Below are 15008 nucleotides of genomic sequence, written 5' to 3'. Positions count from 1 at the left end.
CTCCTGTCTGGTCTAATTCCATTATCTGACCCAGTCCAGTGCATTACTACTCCAGAGTTATCAAGCAGTCTCCTGCCTATCCTGTGAGCCCTTACTGTCTGGTGGCTAAGTCCAGGCGGCATCTCAAGTACCGGTGTGCCATCTGACCAAGGGAACAAGGGCGGTTGTTATTGGTGAAGGCCCTCCATTAGATTGGCTATAAGGGCTCACTTAATATAGTGCAGGAGTTCCCTGACATGACTCTTCATAAGTGTCCACATGATGATGAAGCAAATTGACTAAAGCTTCTAAAAATTAAAAGAGGTAATGTTGCCCATAGCAACCAATCAGAGCCTGACTATCATTTTCTAGAATGCAATAGAGAAATTAATCAGAATCTGATCGGTTGCCATGGTGGGCAACATCACCTCTTTTTACTGTAGCAAATTCACCCCAAGGAATGTCAATAAGGTCCATGTCAACATTATGACTATGGCGACAGTATGGATTATAACATGATGATTGTTGATAAAATACACCAAACATTGCAAAGATTATACTTTATTTATGTTGAATCACTTATTTCTTCACTTCCTGGATCATATTTATTATTACAATCTGTGCTATAATTTGATCAGAACCACAAGATTCTGGTTCAGTTGATCGGGGGATGGGGGGATAAATTAATAGGCTGATTCAATCCAACTTTCCTACAATACTTAATTCAGAAAACTAGTACTGGGTTTACAAACAATTAGATATTATCATCATCAATATCATCATTTCTGCCATCTACATCTCTATCATTTCTATATTTATCATCATCATCATCATCATCATCCTCTCTACAATCTCTATCATCACACTTGACAGTGGAAAGCCACAACGGGGATTGTGATATGGTTAATTGCTACATACAGCATTGTAACCACATGGACTTTTTAACTTTAAGCCACTAAACTAGAACATTATAACAGCAATAGATAAATAACATGATAACAATGTCCATATTCCAGTGCTGTTTTTCTTTGTGGACAGAGCCATTGTTGACACTGTAACTATAGACATTCAGACTGCATCCTCCTGTTCCAGTAATATGATGTTATGTGTCTAGAAGCTATTAGGCATAATGATTATAGCTAATTACTATTGAATTTTACAGAATCTGTATGATTTATTTTTCCTAGTAAAATACTTTTTGAATTTAAGCCTGGCCTCATCAATATGATGTAACATTTGGGATAAAATATACAGCCCAATATTCCAATACTGGAAGAAATTATAGCAAATATCTCTACCAGCACTGTGCCTTTCCCAGTGACACTCATATGTGCCGGGATAAAAGACACCCAGACACTGCAGAACACCAGCATGCTGAAAGTGATGTATTTGGCCTCATTGAAACTATCTGGCAAGTTCCTGGCCAGGAAAGCTGCAATGAAACTCACAGCTGCGAGAAGCCCCATGTAACCCAGCATCATGGAAAATGCCAATATTGAGCCTTCATTACACTGTATAATAATCTTTTCAAGATACGTGTAACTGTTACTTTCTGGAAATGGAGGTGCTATACATAGCCAAATGATACTAATTACTACTTGGATACAAGAACAAATGAGGACCACACAGTTGGTAATTTTGACTCCAATAAATTTCCTCCAGGAACTTCCAGGTTTGGTGGCTTTGAAAGCCAAGTAGACCATTATAGTCTTGGCCAGGATGCAAGAGATGGCTACTGAGAAGATGATCCCGAAGGAGGTCTGCCGGAGCATGCATGTTATATGTACGGGACGTCCTAGAAACAGCAGGACACACAGGAAGCTCAGCATGATGGAGACCAGAAGAAGAAAACTCAAGTGTTTATTATTAGCTCTGACAATTGGAGTGTCCCGGAACACAATGAAGATGACCAAGGTAGTCGAAGTTATAAGAAAACATAACATAGAAATAAAGCAAACAACAAGAGCTATGGGGTCATCTCTGTAGGACAGGAATTCAACTGGTTTTGGCACACACTGGTACTTGTCATTTGGCCAGTGGTCTTCTGGGCACTTTTGGCATAACATTTTGTCTAGAAAAATATTAAAAGAATCATTAAGTCAATTATTAAGATGCTGTGAATATAAAATGAAAGTAAAGAAAGGAATGCAGATTTGTATCATATAAATGACCAAATCAAATAGTAGGCAAAGTTCTTAGAAATTAGCAGATAGTGAGATGATTAGGTACATTTGTGTAATGACATTTTGGTGGCTACAGAAATTGGCTTTAAGAAATCTACAACGAAACATAGGAAACATTCTCACCGGTGTCATTAGATATTTCTCCATCTGGGCATTGCACACAATCAAAGCAGCACTGATGATTCCCTCTCAACACTCTTCTGTATCCTGAAGGACAATCTGCAGAACAAATAGACACAGGAACCTAGAAAACATGATGAAAATGGGTATTAAACAAATTATACAGGAAGACTGAAGAGAGCTGAGCTTTATTATTAACCCGCTGAGGTACCCGTTGTTGCTTGGGTTTGATTGTTAAATTAGCATTACTTGAACTTTATCCTTTTGTTTTAAGCTTGACAGCTCTTCAATCAGACCCGGGAGGTGGCTGCCTAGTGTCATCAGAAGTTCGCATCCACATCCATCCAACAGAAGGCCCTGAACATGCTCCCCATGCCCACAGTGTGCCAGGCATAAGCCACTCTGTGGTCGGATCCAGGATCTCAACACATTTTATTTCTTAAATCCTATGTCCTCTATTCCCTCTATTTTATGCAACTTTGGTATATCTAGCTTCCCTGACCCACTTGTGTGGTGGTCAGAACCCTTTTTGGGACCCAGGGATCCACACAGAGATATTTTTGAATCATTCAACTTATATTGGTATGACAGAGATGGAGCAGGCTCTCATTGGAGCTGCTCCTGGTGATAGAATTGCCAATCACCACTGTGCACCATCTGACAGAAGAGGACACGCACATAAGACGCTCACACACCTAGTTATGTCGGAGCCTGCTGCTGATTTTTTCCAGCTTGCTGCGGTTCCCCCGAAGCCCTCACTCACCCTGCCCATCTCCTTGAAGCGGAGATGGGCAGGGAATCCATGCTCGTGCTTCCCCGTCAAGTGGAGGTCTGCCAGTCACCACCAGCTAAGGAGATCTTGCAATACTTTATTCTGGCTGACAGGGGCTCCATCTGTAACTAGTTAAACATCATCTGTCAACAATCCTGCAAAATATGCCGCTTTATGTAGCAACTCCTGCCCACCTATGCTTTGTCATAGCCAGTGTCAGCTTACTTAGGAAACAACAGTGAAGAAGAAGAAAACCACTAATACTGATTTTTAAGGATTTTTTAATTATCGTAGCATTCTCTATAATGTCCTTGTATGGCCAATATGAAATGTTCCAGCATTGCCAGCACTGCGTTGTACACATTAGCATACTGACATTTTGAAGATTAAATGCATTTGTTTTGTTTGCATTTCCCAAATGTTGCAGTTCATTGTGCTACAGTATATCCCCATTATTGGAATCGACAATATCATTTCAGATGGTCTGTCCAATCTCCTCATACTGTAGCATGCACAGAGAAGCTTGTGCTTGAGCCACTCCTATAATAGCTCCAATTGTGAGGGAGACAGGACAGACCTTAGCCACAAAGGACAGATAATGCATGTAGTGAATTGTGGGACAGAGTGGGAAATGACGAGTTAGGGGGAAATGCGGGGTTTAGCAACAGTATGAAAGAACGTGCAGACAGGCCTAGCCCACATACAAATACACTCAACTGGCCACCCTTTCACCCAGCCAACCCTAAATCTGCTTGGATGTCCACCAACTGTGGACCCAACAATGCCTCTCTACGTACAACTCTGCTCCCACAACAACTCGTATCTTTGCACCAGAATTTAGCCACTAAATCTAGAGATTTTTGGGTACTTGTGTAGTTTCACGGCGGCAGCTTACACTACGTTTGAAGAAAAAAGACTGTTCTGCTAGAGAACAAGAAATGGGTGCCTAATGTATGAGGTGTCTCCCCAAAGCTGCTGCTGGGGTACAGGGGTAGTCAGTCCCTGTTGGTATTCTCAAGGAACAAATGAAAAAAAAAAGAAGCAGCGCTGGAATTACAATGAATATCCAAAACAATATAGGTAAAAAAAGTTATTCTTTATATGAAACCGATGCAATTTAAAATGACATTAACATACACACATACAGCATAATAAAAGAAATGCGATGGGCACCAGATTTGCTCTGAGTTACGCCAACCTTTTTATGGGGGAGTGGGATCTCGAAAACATCTGGGCAAATAATCCCTTCGGAGCAAGTCTGGTGTCCTACGCACGCTATATAGACGACATCTTCTTTATTTGGAGTGGAAACAAAGAATCCCTGGAAGAGTTCTGTGGATTTCTAAATAATAACAACAATAATATTAAATTATCAGTAGAAATACAGGAATCTAGTATCAATTTCCTAGATATCACAATATATATATATATATATATATATATATATATATATATATATATATAGAGGAAGGGGTTCTCAAATATAAAAAATTCACTAAACCCCCAACTCAGGGGCATATATCCCATACCAGAGTTGTCACCACGATCACTGGTTGAACTCCATACCAAAGGGGCAATTCAAAAGACTTCGCCGAAACTGCTCAGATAACAACATGTTCTCAGTTCAGGCGAATGATATGAAAAATTAATTCTTAGCATGCGGATACAAAGAAGAGTCAATACAAAAAGATCTACAATCTGTATATACTGAACCAGAAAACAACTCCAGAACAACAAATATAAGAGAAATGGGGAATAGACCAAATGATTACGCATCTGCTTTTATAACCACCTTTACTGATGAACATAAAAAAATCGAGCAAGTGTTTAAAAAACACTGGAACATCATCCTAAAAGACCCAGTGTTAAAGAAATTGATACCAACCCAACCCAAATATATATATCGTAGGGCTTCCAACTTACCAACCAACCTAGTTAAAAGGATCACTAAGAAGGGAAAAAAGAGAAAAGATTGTCTTCTTTTTTTGGCGCACAGAAGAAAAGATAGAATATTTTAATTGTTTATTGTAGTGTTATTGAAAATTTAGCTTTTAATTGGTCTGTTTTAAAACTGCTTTTTCTGTGAAATATTAGTGCAGTAAACAAAAATTAATTAAAATCGGTATCAGTGTGTCTTTTTTGATCTTTTAATTTAATTCTTATTCGGAGACGTGTGTTGAGATTACCTTTATTTTTATTCAGATACTTTATTACATCATGTGTATGATACAATGTTTCTTTAATGGGTTATAGTTGTATCAGGGTTCCTCTCATTTATTCTTCCTCTATGAGTATATTTGTAAATTTTTATATTAATCTCAGAGGGATGGAGGGATAGGAAGGCATAGATAGACAGGTTTTTATATATTTTAGCTGTCTTGTCTTATTTTTCACCTGTGATGATGTGTAAAGTTAATTTTCTTTAATTTTCTTTAATCAACACATATAACTCCGATTTTTGTTTGATTGTTGGTTATTAGGTTGGGATTTATGACCTTTTTCAGCATCTATATTGCACCACCAATTATTGGTTAAATAATTTTCTGCTAATCCCTTAATGTACTGTATACCTTTATTAGTTAGATTTTGGGATTGCGGTGTTATTCAATATTTATATGAGTACAATTTTATCAATTGATTTCTACACATCGCTGGATAAGAGGCTGTGTTTTATAGTATGTCCACAGCCAATTCAGATGGATGCAGTTTTCCTTTAGTAAAATGGCAGCGTTGTGTAGTTTAATTTACACAAGCCGCTGGCTAATAACTGCGCTTATTGGTTTGTAGCATACAAGTAACAAATTCACTTGAATGCGTTTTTGCTTCAATTAGAGGACAACGTTGTGTGATTTAATTTGTCCACGCCGCTGAGTAATGGCTGCGCTGTTGGGTTTATAGTGTGCTGGCAATAAATTTAATTGGATGCAATATTTGCACAGTTGGTAACAGCGTTGTGTAGTTTAATTTACACACGCTGCTTAGTAACAGCTGCGCTGTTCATTTATCATATGCCGGTAGCAGATTAAAGTGAATACAGTTTCCTTCAGTTAATGTTGGCAGTGTACAGTTTAATTTATACACGCCACTGGTAGCAGTTATGTTATTAATTCACAGTGAGCTGACAGCAGGTTCAAGTAAATATGATTTCTCACAATTAATAATAGTGTTTGTATAGTTCAATCCATACACACTGATGGATAACGGCTACCCGTTATCCATCAGTGTGTATGGATTGAACTATACAAACAATTAAAATATTCTATCTTTTCTTCTGTGCGCCAAAAAAAGAAGACAATCTTTTCTCTTTTTTGCTTATAACCCATTGTCTTTGGCTGCACCCCCACAGAGATCACACATAAATTGAAGGATATTGTCTCGTTTGGGGCCCCATTGGGTGCTACAGCACCAACCAGTGCAGACTTTCCAACTCCCCTTTCCCCTTTTTTTGACTATCACTAAGAAGGGACTATCGTTTACTACACGCCGACAAGTTTTTCAATTAACATCCCGAGCCACTCTATCACCCCGGGACCGGAAGTACTGTATCAACTACCGGTTCCATGGCAACAGAGACTTCAATATAGGATAAAACTTGTAATTTTATGAATTAACCCACAAGGATTTATGGGATAATTTTAAAAAACACCCATCTGTATAAAATCGTTTAAATATTAATGTGTAAAAAGATGTATACATTTTTCCTCAGGAAAGCACTTCCTGTGATGATGTCACTTCCTGATATTATGTAAAAACTGTTCTCTGTATAAATATGGGCTCCTCACTCTCATCAAGTACATCTTGAGAAAGGTCCTAGTGCCCGAAATGTGTTGATGACTACTTCAGGAGGGTGAACAGCCACTTACTTACCAAAACCGAGTGTATGTGCTTTTATAATTTTTATATTTTTGTCTTTTTTAGTTTTTTTGGTTTTTGTTTTTAAACTTGATTTTTATGAAGAACGGAAAACCTGCTTTGGTCTAATGGGATTTTTCTCTGTTCTCCATATTGTAATTTGAACTGTTGGATTACTGCTGCTATCCTTTTACCCCATGTATCTACAATAAACCTTTTGAGATTTTATGTGGGACTTGAAGTAAAAGTTACCTTTACAAGTGGAGGACCTCTATACACAATAATAAGTGAGGTACGTCCATTTGAATATCCACTATTGATTGACGAGCACTGGGAGAATAGTGGGCAAGGTCGATATTTTAGAATCTCCCTGAAAGCATACTGCTACGGCACTTTTCTTTTTTCACTAGGGTGAGTATGGTATGTGTTGTCTCCATTACAATAGTTGCTACCTTCCAACCCACATGAGTTATGGTACGCAGATCAGTCCCTGAATATATATAATATTTGAAGTTGGGAAAAGATACCATCATAGGCATCATCAGACATACCCCCTGTCAGTTTGGGGTATGCCCTACATATTGAACATTTACTTGTTTCCTAGCACGGCACCAGCGATAAAAATTGTATCCATCGGGTCCTAAAAAATAGCGAAGATCGCATTGCATGCAACCAAATCGCATGCGATGTGATCGACACGATTAACGCGAATTTTACATTGGAACCAATGTAAAATGGTCCCTGAGACCCGATTTTACATTGGCCCCAATGTTAAATGCCCCCCAGACCCCAATATTCATTGTATCCCCACCCTGATGGGTCAAATGCCCCCCATTGTTACTTCACAGGTATTACGTGTCCTCTCGCGGGGCTCGCCGCGCTTTGGGCTCGGTGGCTCGCTGCGTGGCGAGCGGCGGCGGTACGCATCCTCCAACACTATATAAAATCAACTCCACGCCGTGGGGGTATGAAAAGGTTGGAGGATGCGTACCGCCGCCGCTCGCCATGCTTCGGTTTGGCGTTCATCGTGGGGTGCCGTTAACAATGGGGGGGGGGGGCATTTTACATACTAATTACCCATCAGGGTGGGTATACAATCAAAAATCTGGTCCATTGGGCCATTTAACATTGTACCCTATGTAAAACCGGGTCCATTGCTTCGGTTGCATTATGAATTTGTTATGTCACAAAATGTCCGCTCCCATACAGCAGACAGTTTTTCAGGAGGCAACGGCCTCCACTAGCATCCTCAAAAACGGTCTTCTATTTGGAGTTCAAGGAAGGTCAGAATGCAGACAAGATCTGTGCGTCCCAGGAACGTGGTGGTGGCATGTGTAGGGGTAAGGCTGGGTTGGGGGGGAGGGGTTTGCTGCCAAAATTGTTGCTGGGGGAAGAAAATTTAGTGCAGTTATGCCACTGATCCAGCCCACACTGTAACCTGCACACATACTATATACCACACTGTATTGGACCCATACTGTATTTGACCCATACTTTATCCAACCCACACTGTATACACAGGGCCCGGCACCACCACTAGACAGCTCTAGGCATTTGCCTAGAGCGCCGGCTACTGGAGGGTGGCAGTGTGGAGCAGGTCCCCCCCTGGATGGAGGTGAGTGGCACTGGCGGCAGACGCAACACCCCCCCCCCCCCCAAGTGACTAGGCGGCCACCGCTGCATCACCCAATTCCCCCTCCCCACCCCTGGAGTTACTTAGCGACACTCTCCACATCACCCCACACCCCTGGGAACCCCCCCTGTCTTGGGCACTCAGGTGACTTGTACCGGCCCTGTGTATATACAACCCTCACTGTATCCAGACTGTACTATATCCTGAATTGTATCCAACCCACACTGTATCCTGCACTGTATCCAACCACACACTATATCCCGCACTGAATCCGACCCGCACTATACCTAATCTCCACTGTATCCAACCCTCACTGCATTCTGCACTGTATGCAGTCCACAGTGTATCTAACTCACAATGTTTTCAACCCACACTGTATCCAACGTGAACTTTATGTATCCAACCCGCACTTTATCCAAACTGCCCTGTATCCTGCATTTTATCTGATGGACCATGTAACCCACATGGACATGGTATCCGACATACACTATAAACTGCACTGTATCTGATGTGCACTGTAACCAACACTATATCCTGCACTGTATCTGACCTGCACTGCAACCCACACTGTATCCTGCACTGTATCTGATGTGCACTGTAACCAACACTATATCCTGCACTGTATCTGACCTGCACTGCAACCCACACTGTATCCGAGGCGCACTGTGAACCTGTGTGTGTACTGTCACAGTGGGGTACAATCCTGCTGTGAGGTGATGGTGGGGAAGGGAAGGAGGAATGATGATGGGGAATGAGGAGTGGATCTACCATGGAATAATGTGTATAAGTGGCTCTAGTGTGGTGTAACATGTGTAAGGTTATCAATGTGCTGTGCTGTGTAATTGAGCCACTGCTCTGTCACTAAGGCGGCGATTCAGCCCCGCTCGCGGCGGGACGAGTTCACTCCCCTATATGATGGCTTGGTTTGTGCATGCGTAATTATGTGCATGTGCTAATGCTATGAGTTTCACACTCGCTGGGCTCAATAGTTAGCTCAATAGTGGGAGCATTAGCTCAATAGTGGGAGGAATGGGGGCGGGCATGGGGTGGAAGGAGGAGGAACGCCCAGAGTTTTATGAGGAATGCGCGGGTGGCATTTACCTGCTCGCTAGGCTGTAAATACACTCAGCCTAGCAAACAGGTCTGAACCAGGCCCTTAGTGTCACCAACTCACTGCAGCCTTTGACCCATATCGGTGAATCTCAAACCGAGTGCCGTGGCACCCTGGGGTGCCCCGGGGCACTGGCAGGGATGCCCTGGGTTTGTGATCCAGGAACAATTTAATTATTTGTGGTGAATGTAGTAGGCAAAACCAGTGCTTGTGCCTTCCGGTCATAACATATTTTGACAAACAGAAGCGAATCATGTTCCATAACCACATACCGGAACCTAAAGATAACATATAAACATAATTTACTTAATTAAAAAAAAAAATAAAGTACTCAAAAAACTTTTGGTCTAGGGGTGCAACGAAAAACTCTCTTTTACTCTAGGGGGCCGTTATTTAAAAAATTCTGTGATTTTGGAAAACCAAATTTCAGATCCACAACCAGAAGGCGATACAGATCCAAAACCAATGACAGAAGCAGTTATGTAATCCGTCTCACTCCACTGAGTTTCCCCTTCTGTAAATTAAGGCTGAATCTTATATTTATGTCAATACAACTGGTCAAGTTGTCACATATTCTCTTTAATAAATTGTCAGCTTAGAAGCTCAAGACATGTTATTATCTATGTACCCATCAAGCAGGACACTCACCTGACCGTGCTTCCAAAATATGGGATATGGGATGAAAACAAGCTGCTCTTCTGTAGATGAAGCATTGAAGGTCGCCACTTTCCTGAAGCGATATCTTTTATCAGGTAAAACTGCGTAACTATTAATGTAGTAGAATGCTGTCATTTCTCCTCTCTCATTAAAATAGACATCTTCTCCGGTGGGATCTTGGAAACTAACTTTTCTTAAGATGTGCTGGAAGGAGGGACATGTATTTGTAGTTTTAATTAAACATAAGATTTATATAAATGATATGTAATAAATATATGTGGTGGATATACTGGTAAATATGGGAGACTTGACTTCTCAGCAGAGGTGCGTAATCTAACTGTCTGTCGGTGTCCACCACAAGGGAGTATGGGCTTAGCTGCGTCCATACAGCAGGACCTGACCTCCTGATGGAAGTTCCCACGGGTAACTGATATTTTCAAAACTTTTGATAACACGCCAATCTACCCTACCCCTCAAGCTCGCTTCCTAGGGTTCACTATTGACACTAAACTGTCCTTTTTCCCCACATTCAGTCTCTCTCAAAATCATGTTGCAAACATCTAAAAAACATATCCAAAATATGACCCTACAGTATCTTACACACGACTCTGTTAAAACGCTAATCCATGCACTCATTATATCTTGCATTGATTACTGCAATAATCTCTTTGTTGGTCTTCCCAAAAACAGATGCTCACCACTGCAATCTATTTTGAAAGCCACTACGAGGCTGATCTACCTAGGCAGATGTTCATCGTCTGCTAAATCTGCTCTACAAGTCCCTCCATTGGTTGACCATATTCTACCTTATTCAATATAAAATACTTCTACTCACATATTAGCATACTGCACCATCATAGATCTCTTGACTTATCTCAAAATATCTCCCATCTCGACCACTCCGCTCTACACAAGATCTGCGTCTCTCTTCTGCAGGGATCACCAGCTCCCATTCACTATTACAGAACTTTCATTGGGCTGCTCCCATCCTATGGAATGCCCTTCTACGCACATTAAGACTCTCCACTAGCCTCCGAACTTTCAAGTGTTCCCTGAAAACTCACCTCTTCAAGCAAGCCTATCATATTTAGGTACCACCACATAACCCTCAGATGCACTTATGTATTATATAGCTTCCATCCTGGACTTGCTACTTGTTGGGACTGCTATGCTATTACTGGTGCCTGTCCTTGTAAACTGAAATAATGCCTACTCAGCAAAAGGAATCCAGAGCACTAGAAACTAAGGGTTAAATAATAACTTGACAGATCGCCTATGCTAAAATAGAGGCTGTCACTGGTCATGGAGGATTTCCTGGATGCAGAGACCATTCCGGGAGAATGACTGCAGGAACTAGTAGAAGTAGTGTGCGGTTAGTCTATTAATGGCATGGAAGCAATACCAACTTGATAGAAACTTGGTAGTTGGTAGCAAACCCTGGTCCAAGTTACCAGCTGATAGTCCATGTGAACATATCTGAGAAGTTGCACGATTCCGGTTCTATGCAGATAACAGACTGGCAGTTGGATTAGCAATTCAGGGATGAACAGCGGGAATCCCGGATTCAGCCGATAACTGGGTAGCAGGATCAAGGCAAGAAACCGCACTGCTGCTAAGGCTAGAAACTGGTACAGCTGTAGCAAACAGGAGCCATGTGCAAGGCCAGGTATCATCTGAAACTGATATCTGATAACAACATTGCTGAAGGCAACCTCCTGGTCCTGCAGCTAAACTTTTAAACACCTTTGCCTTGCACTGATTGGAAGGGAGTACAAAAGGAACACTGCAATCCATATCATGGACTCAGAGAGCTACAGTCTGAACGAACAGGTGTGAGAACATAGAAGAGGCAACCAAAGGGTTACAGATGATCTAGCTTCAGCCTGGATTCTCACCAGGTGCACAATCAATGAACCAGCAATGCACAGACTGACTGGGAACATGAATGAGTCAGACTGAGACTGAAAAAACAAAGCAGAATCACAAGTCAGGTAACTTTATACCCCCTTTCACACTACAGCTCTAAAACGGTATATTGCTGATTTCTTTAGCCTTTTAAAATGGATAGAGCTGCAGTGTGAAAACCCCAGTCTGGATTTACCAGTTACAGATAACCGGTATTTGCAAACGGTTAAAAAGCAGAGTCCTACACAGTTCAGAGCCATTTTTTAAGCAGTGTGAATGGCTCTATTTTCTATGGCTTGAAACGCGTTCTTTGGGGGTTAAACGGGTTGAATGTGAATGGTACTTAAATGCTATTTAAAACAGTTTTCACCTGCAATGTGAAAGGGGTTTAGTGGATCAGACCCGTTTCAAAAACCATTTCGAAATACCGGGTCTTAAACATTTAGGCAATGTGAAAGCAGTATTAAATTAGTTTGTATAATATATTTACATTATTGTAAATTCATCTATCTTCAGATTAGAAAAAAATCTCATCTAAAATAACTGGAATTAGTGAGATTTCCTTTTAGAACTAGGAAACCGATTTAGGTTGGCTCGGCAAGCTGTGAACATCGCAGCTTACCGAATGCCTGAGACGGCACCTGTCTGAACGACCGACCCCTGCCATTTCCCCTTGGTAACATGCAAGGGGATGTGTAATGAAAACACATCCCCTTTCATGTCTCTGCTGCAGCAGAAATCATTGGATGGAATCCGACCATTGAACGATTTCTCCTGCCTTCGCAGTAAAAACTGACTTTTATTTGCATGCGCCTGGCCGAAGATGGGGCAGGTGGATGTGACAGGCGTTTGGCAAACCCATTTACCGAATACCCATGGAAAGGGTACTCGATGTTTGCAAATGGCTCGGCAAATATGCAAGTCACTGAAGCCATCCGCAAAGGAGGGCAGCACGTGCGCATAATAGACTGAATTGATTGTGAGCATCTAGCGAATGGTTTTGGACATTTTCACTCGGCTGTGAATAGATTCGCAGCCATATACATACACACACATTCGCCAAGTGTGTACATTAATTCACAAGGTGAGATTCCGCTCTGCACTCTTAAGATTATCCGCCCAGTGATCAGGTGTGAATCAGGCCCAAGAATGTAACTAAGTCAAATATTGACAAAAAATGATCAAGTAAGTAGGCAATGCTTAAAAATTACGTAGATTAAATTTTTTATTTTTAATGGGAAAAAAACAGTCTGTACAAATGGAGCCAAGCTCATTTAGGCAGGGGCTGGCGAAATTATCCCCGCCGCCGATGATAGTCCCCCTCACCTCCCTGACCCCCCCCACAAAACCTGGACAAAAGCTGGACGTTTTTAGAGAATCTATTAGCGCTAATATGGTAGGAGTTCGCCTATCCTGAATAATGGGATATATCCCTTATCCCTGAGAGAATAGATAGAAATAGGTGGTTTTAATCAGGAACTGGGCGCTCTCCTCACGGACTCCATATATCTGTTTAGAAATTTCAATAATGGGGGATATGGAAAAAATAATAATATACTCCCCTCTAGTATGGCTTTCAGCTCCTCTCTCCTCCGAATGTTGGTTCCCTTTGATCCTCCGGTGTATATATAAAGAGAGGAATACAAGGGAAACCAATGTGTAAATCAATACCAATATGTTCACTTTTGGTGGTATACTATTGGTGTGCCACTAGCGTACCCCAACTCACTCGAAAAAATATATAATAAGCCTATTAAGGTTTTTTTTAGGGTAAATAGCGTACCCGTACTCACGGTGAGATTGATGGTTCAAAACATATCACGGTATCTTTTCCCGAATTTTGAAGTAAAAAACTCTTTATTCACAAATAAAACAATAAAATACCCAGTGTGCAGGAAGTGCAAATTCTAGAGTCAGCACTCAGGTTTCCAAGGGTCTGGACCTGGAGCCTGTGTGGACTTCTAGTTTCACGCTTACCTGCTTCTCTGGGAGAACAACATGTTTCGAGACATCTGTCTCTTCCTCAGGCTCCTGACTAGTAGTGACATGTCCTTCTGCGGTTTTTATACACTCCTAGGTGTAAACTTCCGGTTCCGGACTTCCTTGACCGGAAGTTACACTAACCGCAGTACAAACTCTATATAGCTTCTAATAAAATACTCCAAATCTATCTCCATCATAATCTTTAAATTAAAGAACAGTCTAACTGGTTTTAAAACGTCACAAGACCGGAAGTGACGTCCGAGTCCGGGCGGAAGTGAGCCAAGGAGATTAGACGGAGCTCTGTGGCGCCTCTCCATTAATCACCACCGCTTTGTTTTAAACCAGTTAGGCTGTTCTTTAATTAAAAGATTATGATGGAGATAGATTTGGAGTATTTTATTAGAAGATATATAGAGTTTGTACTGCGGTTAGTGTAACTTCCGGTCACAGAAGTCCGGAACTTAAGTATACACCTAGGAGGGTATAAAAACCGCAGAAGGACATGTCACTAGTCAGGAAGGGGGAAGGGAATGTTCACAATGATTAATTGAATAAGACAAATCTATATTCATGTATGTATATATATATATATATATATATATATATATATATATATATATATATATATATATATATATATATGAGTGAAAAAGAGAGCGCCACACACCTGGAATTTTTTTTTTTTATTGATAAAAAATCTTTTTACTATAATATAGAAAATCAGTACATATAAAAACAATAACAATAATAACAATAATAAAACATAATAAGCTCCTTGTACATAAGGGGATATTCAAAATTTTTTTGTAAAAA

At 41.0% G+C, this 15008-nt stretch overlaps 1 protein-coding gene across 1 annotated transcript; it reads right to left on the bottom strand.

Annotated features, from left to right (window-relative positions):
* Positions 1-417: 417 nt before the first annotated feature.
* Positions 418-13147, bottom strand: LOC146069078 (vomeronasal type-2 receptor 26-like). Its single transcript, XM_083179282.1, has 5 exons — positions 13079-13147; positions 12203-12268; positions 10299-10511; positions 2286-2406; positions 418-2050 (listed from the first exon to the last, which is right to left on the bottom strand). Exons 1-5 carry the CDS (start codon positions 13145-13147, stop codon positions 1119-1121), a joined length of 1401 nt encoding a protein of 466 aa, XP_083035408.1. The 3' UTR covers positions 418-1118.
* Positions 13148-15008: the final 1861 nt, after the last annotated feature.

This window comes from Crinia signifera, chromosome 1 (assembly GCF_055691185.1).
Source record: "Crinia signifera chromosome 1, ASM5569118v1, whole genome shotgun sequence".
NCBI lineage: Eukaryota > Metazoa > Chordata > Amphibia > Anura > Myobatrachidae > Crinia > Crinia signifera.
Note: the sequence above shows the minus strand (reverse complement) of the source record. Positions and strands in the feature narration are given on the sequence as shown.

Coding starts and splice junctions, on each gene's coding strand:
- LOC146069078 (XM_083179282.1), bottom strand. CDS start 13,147: ATGGCTTCAGTGACTTGCATATTTGCCGAGCCATTTGCAAACATCGAG. Junction 12,269..13,078: donor ACCCTTTCCATGGGTATTCG/GTAAATGGGTTT, acceptor TTGTTTTTTCAG/TCTCAGTCTGACTCATTCAT. Junction 10,512..12,202: donor GTTCATTGATTGTGCACCTG/GTGAGAATCCAG, acceptor CCCTCCTTCCAG/CACATCTTAAGAAAAGTTAG.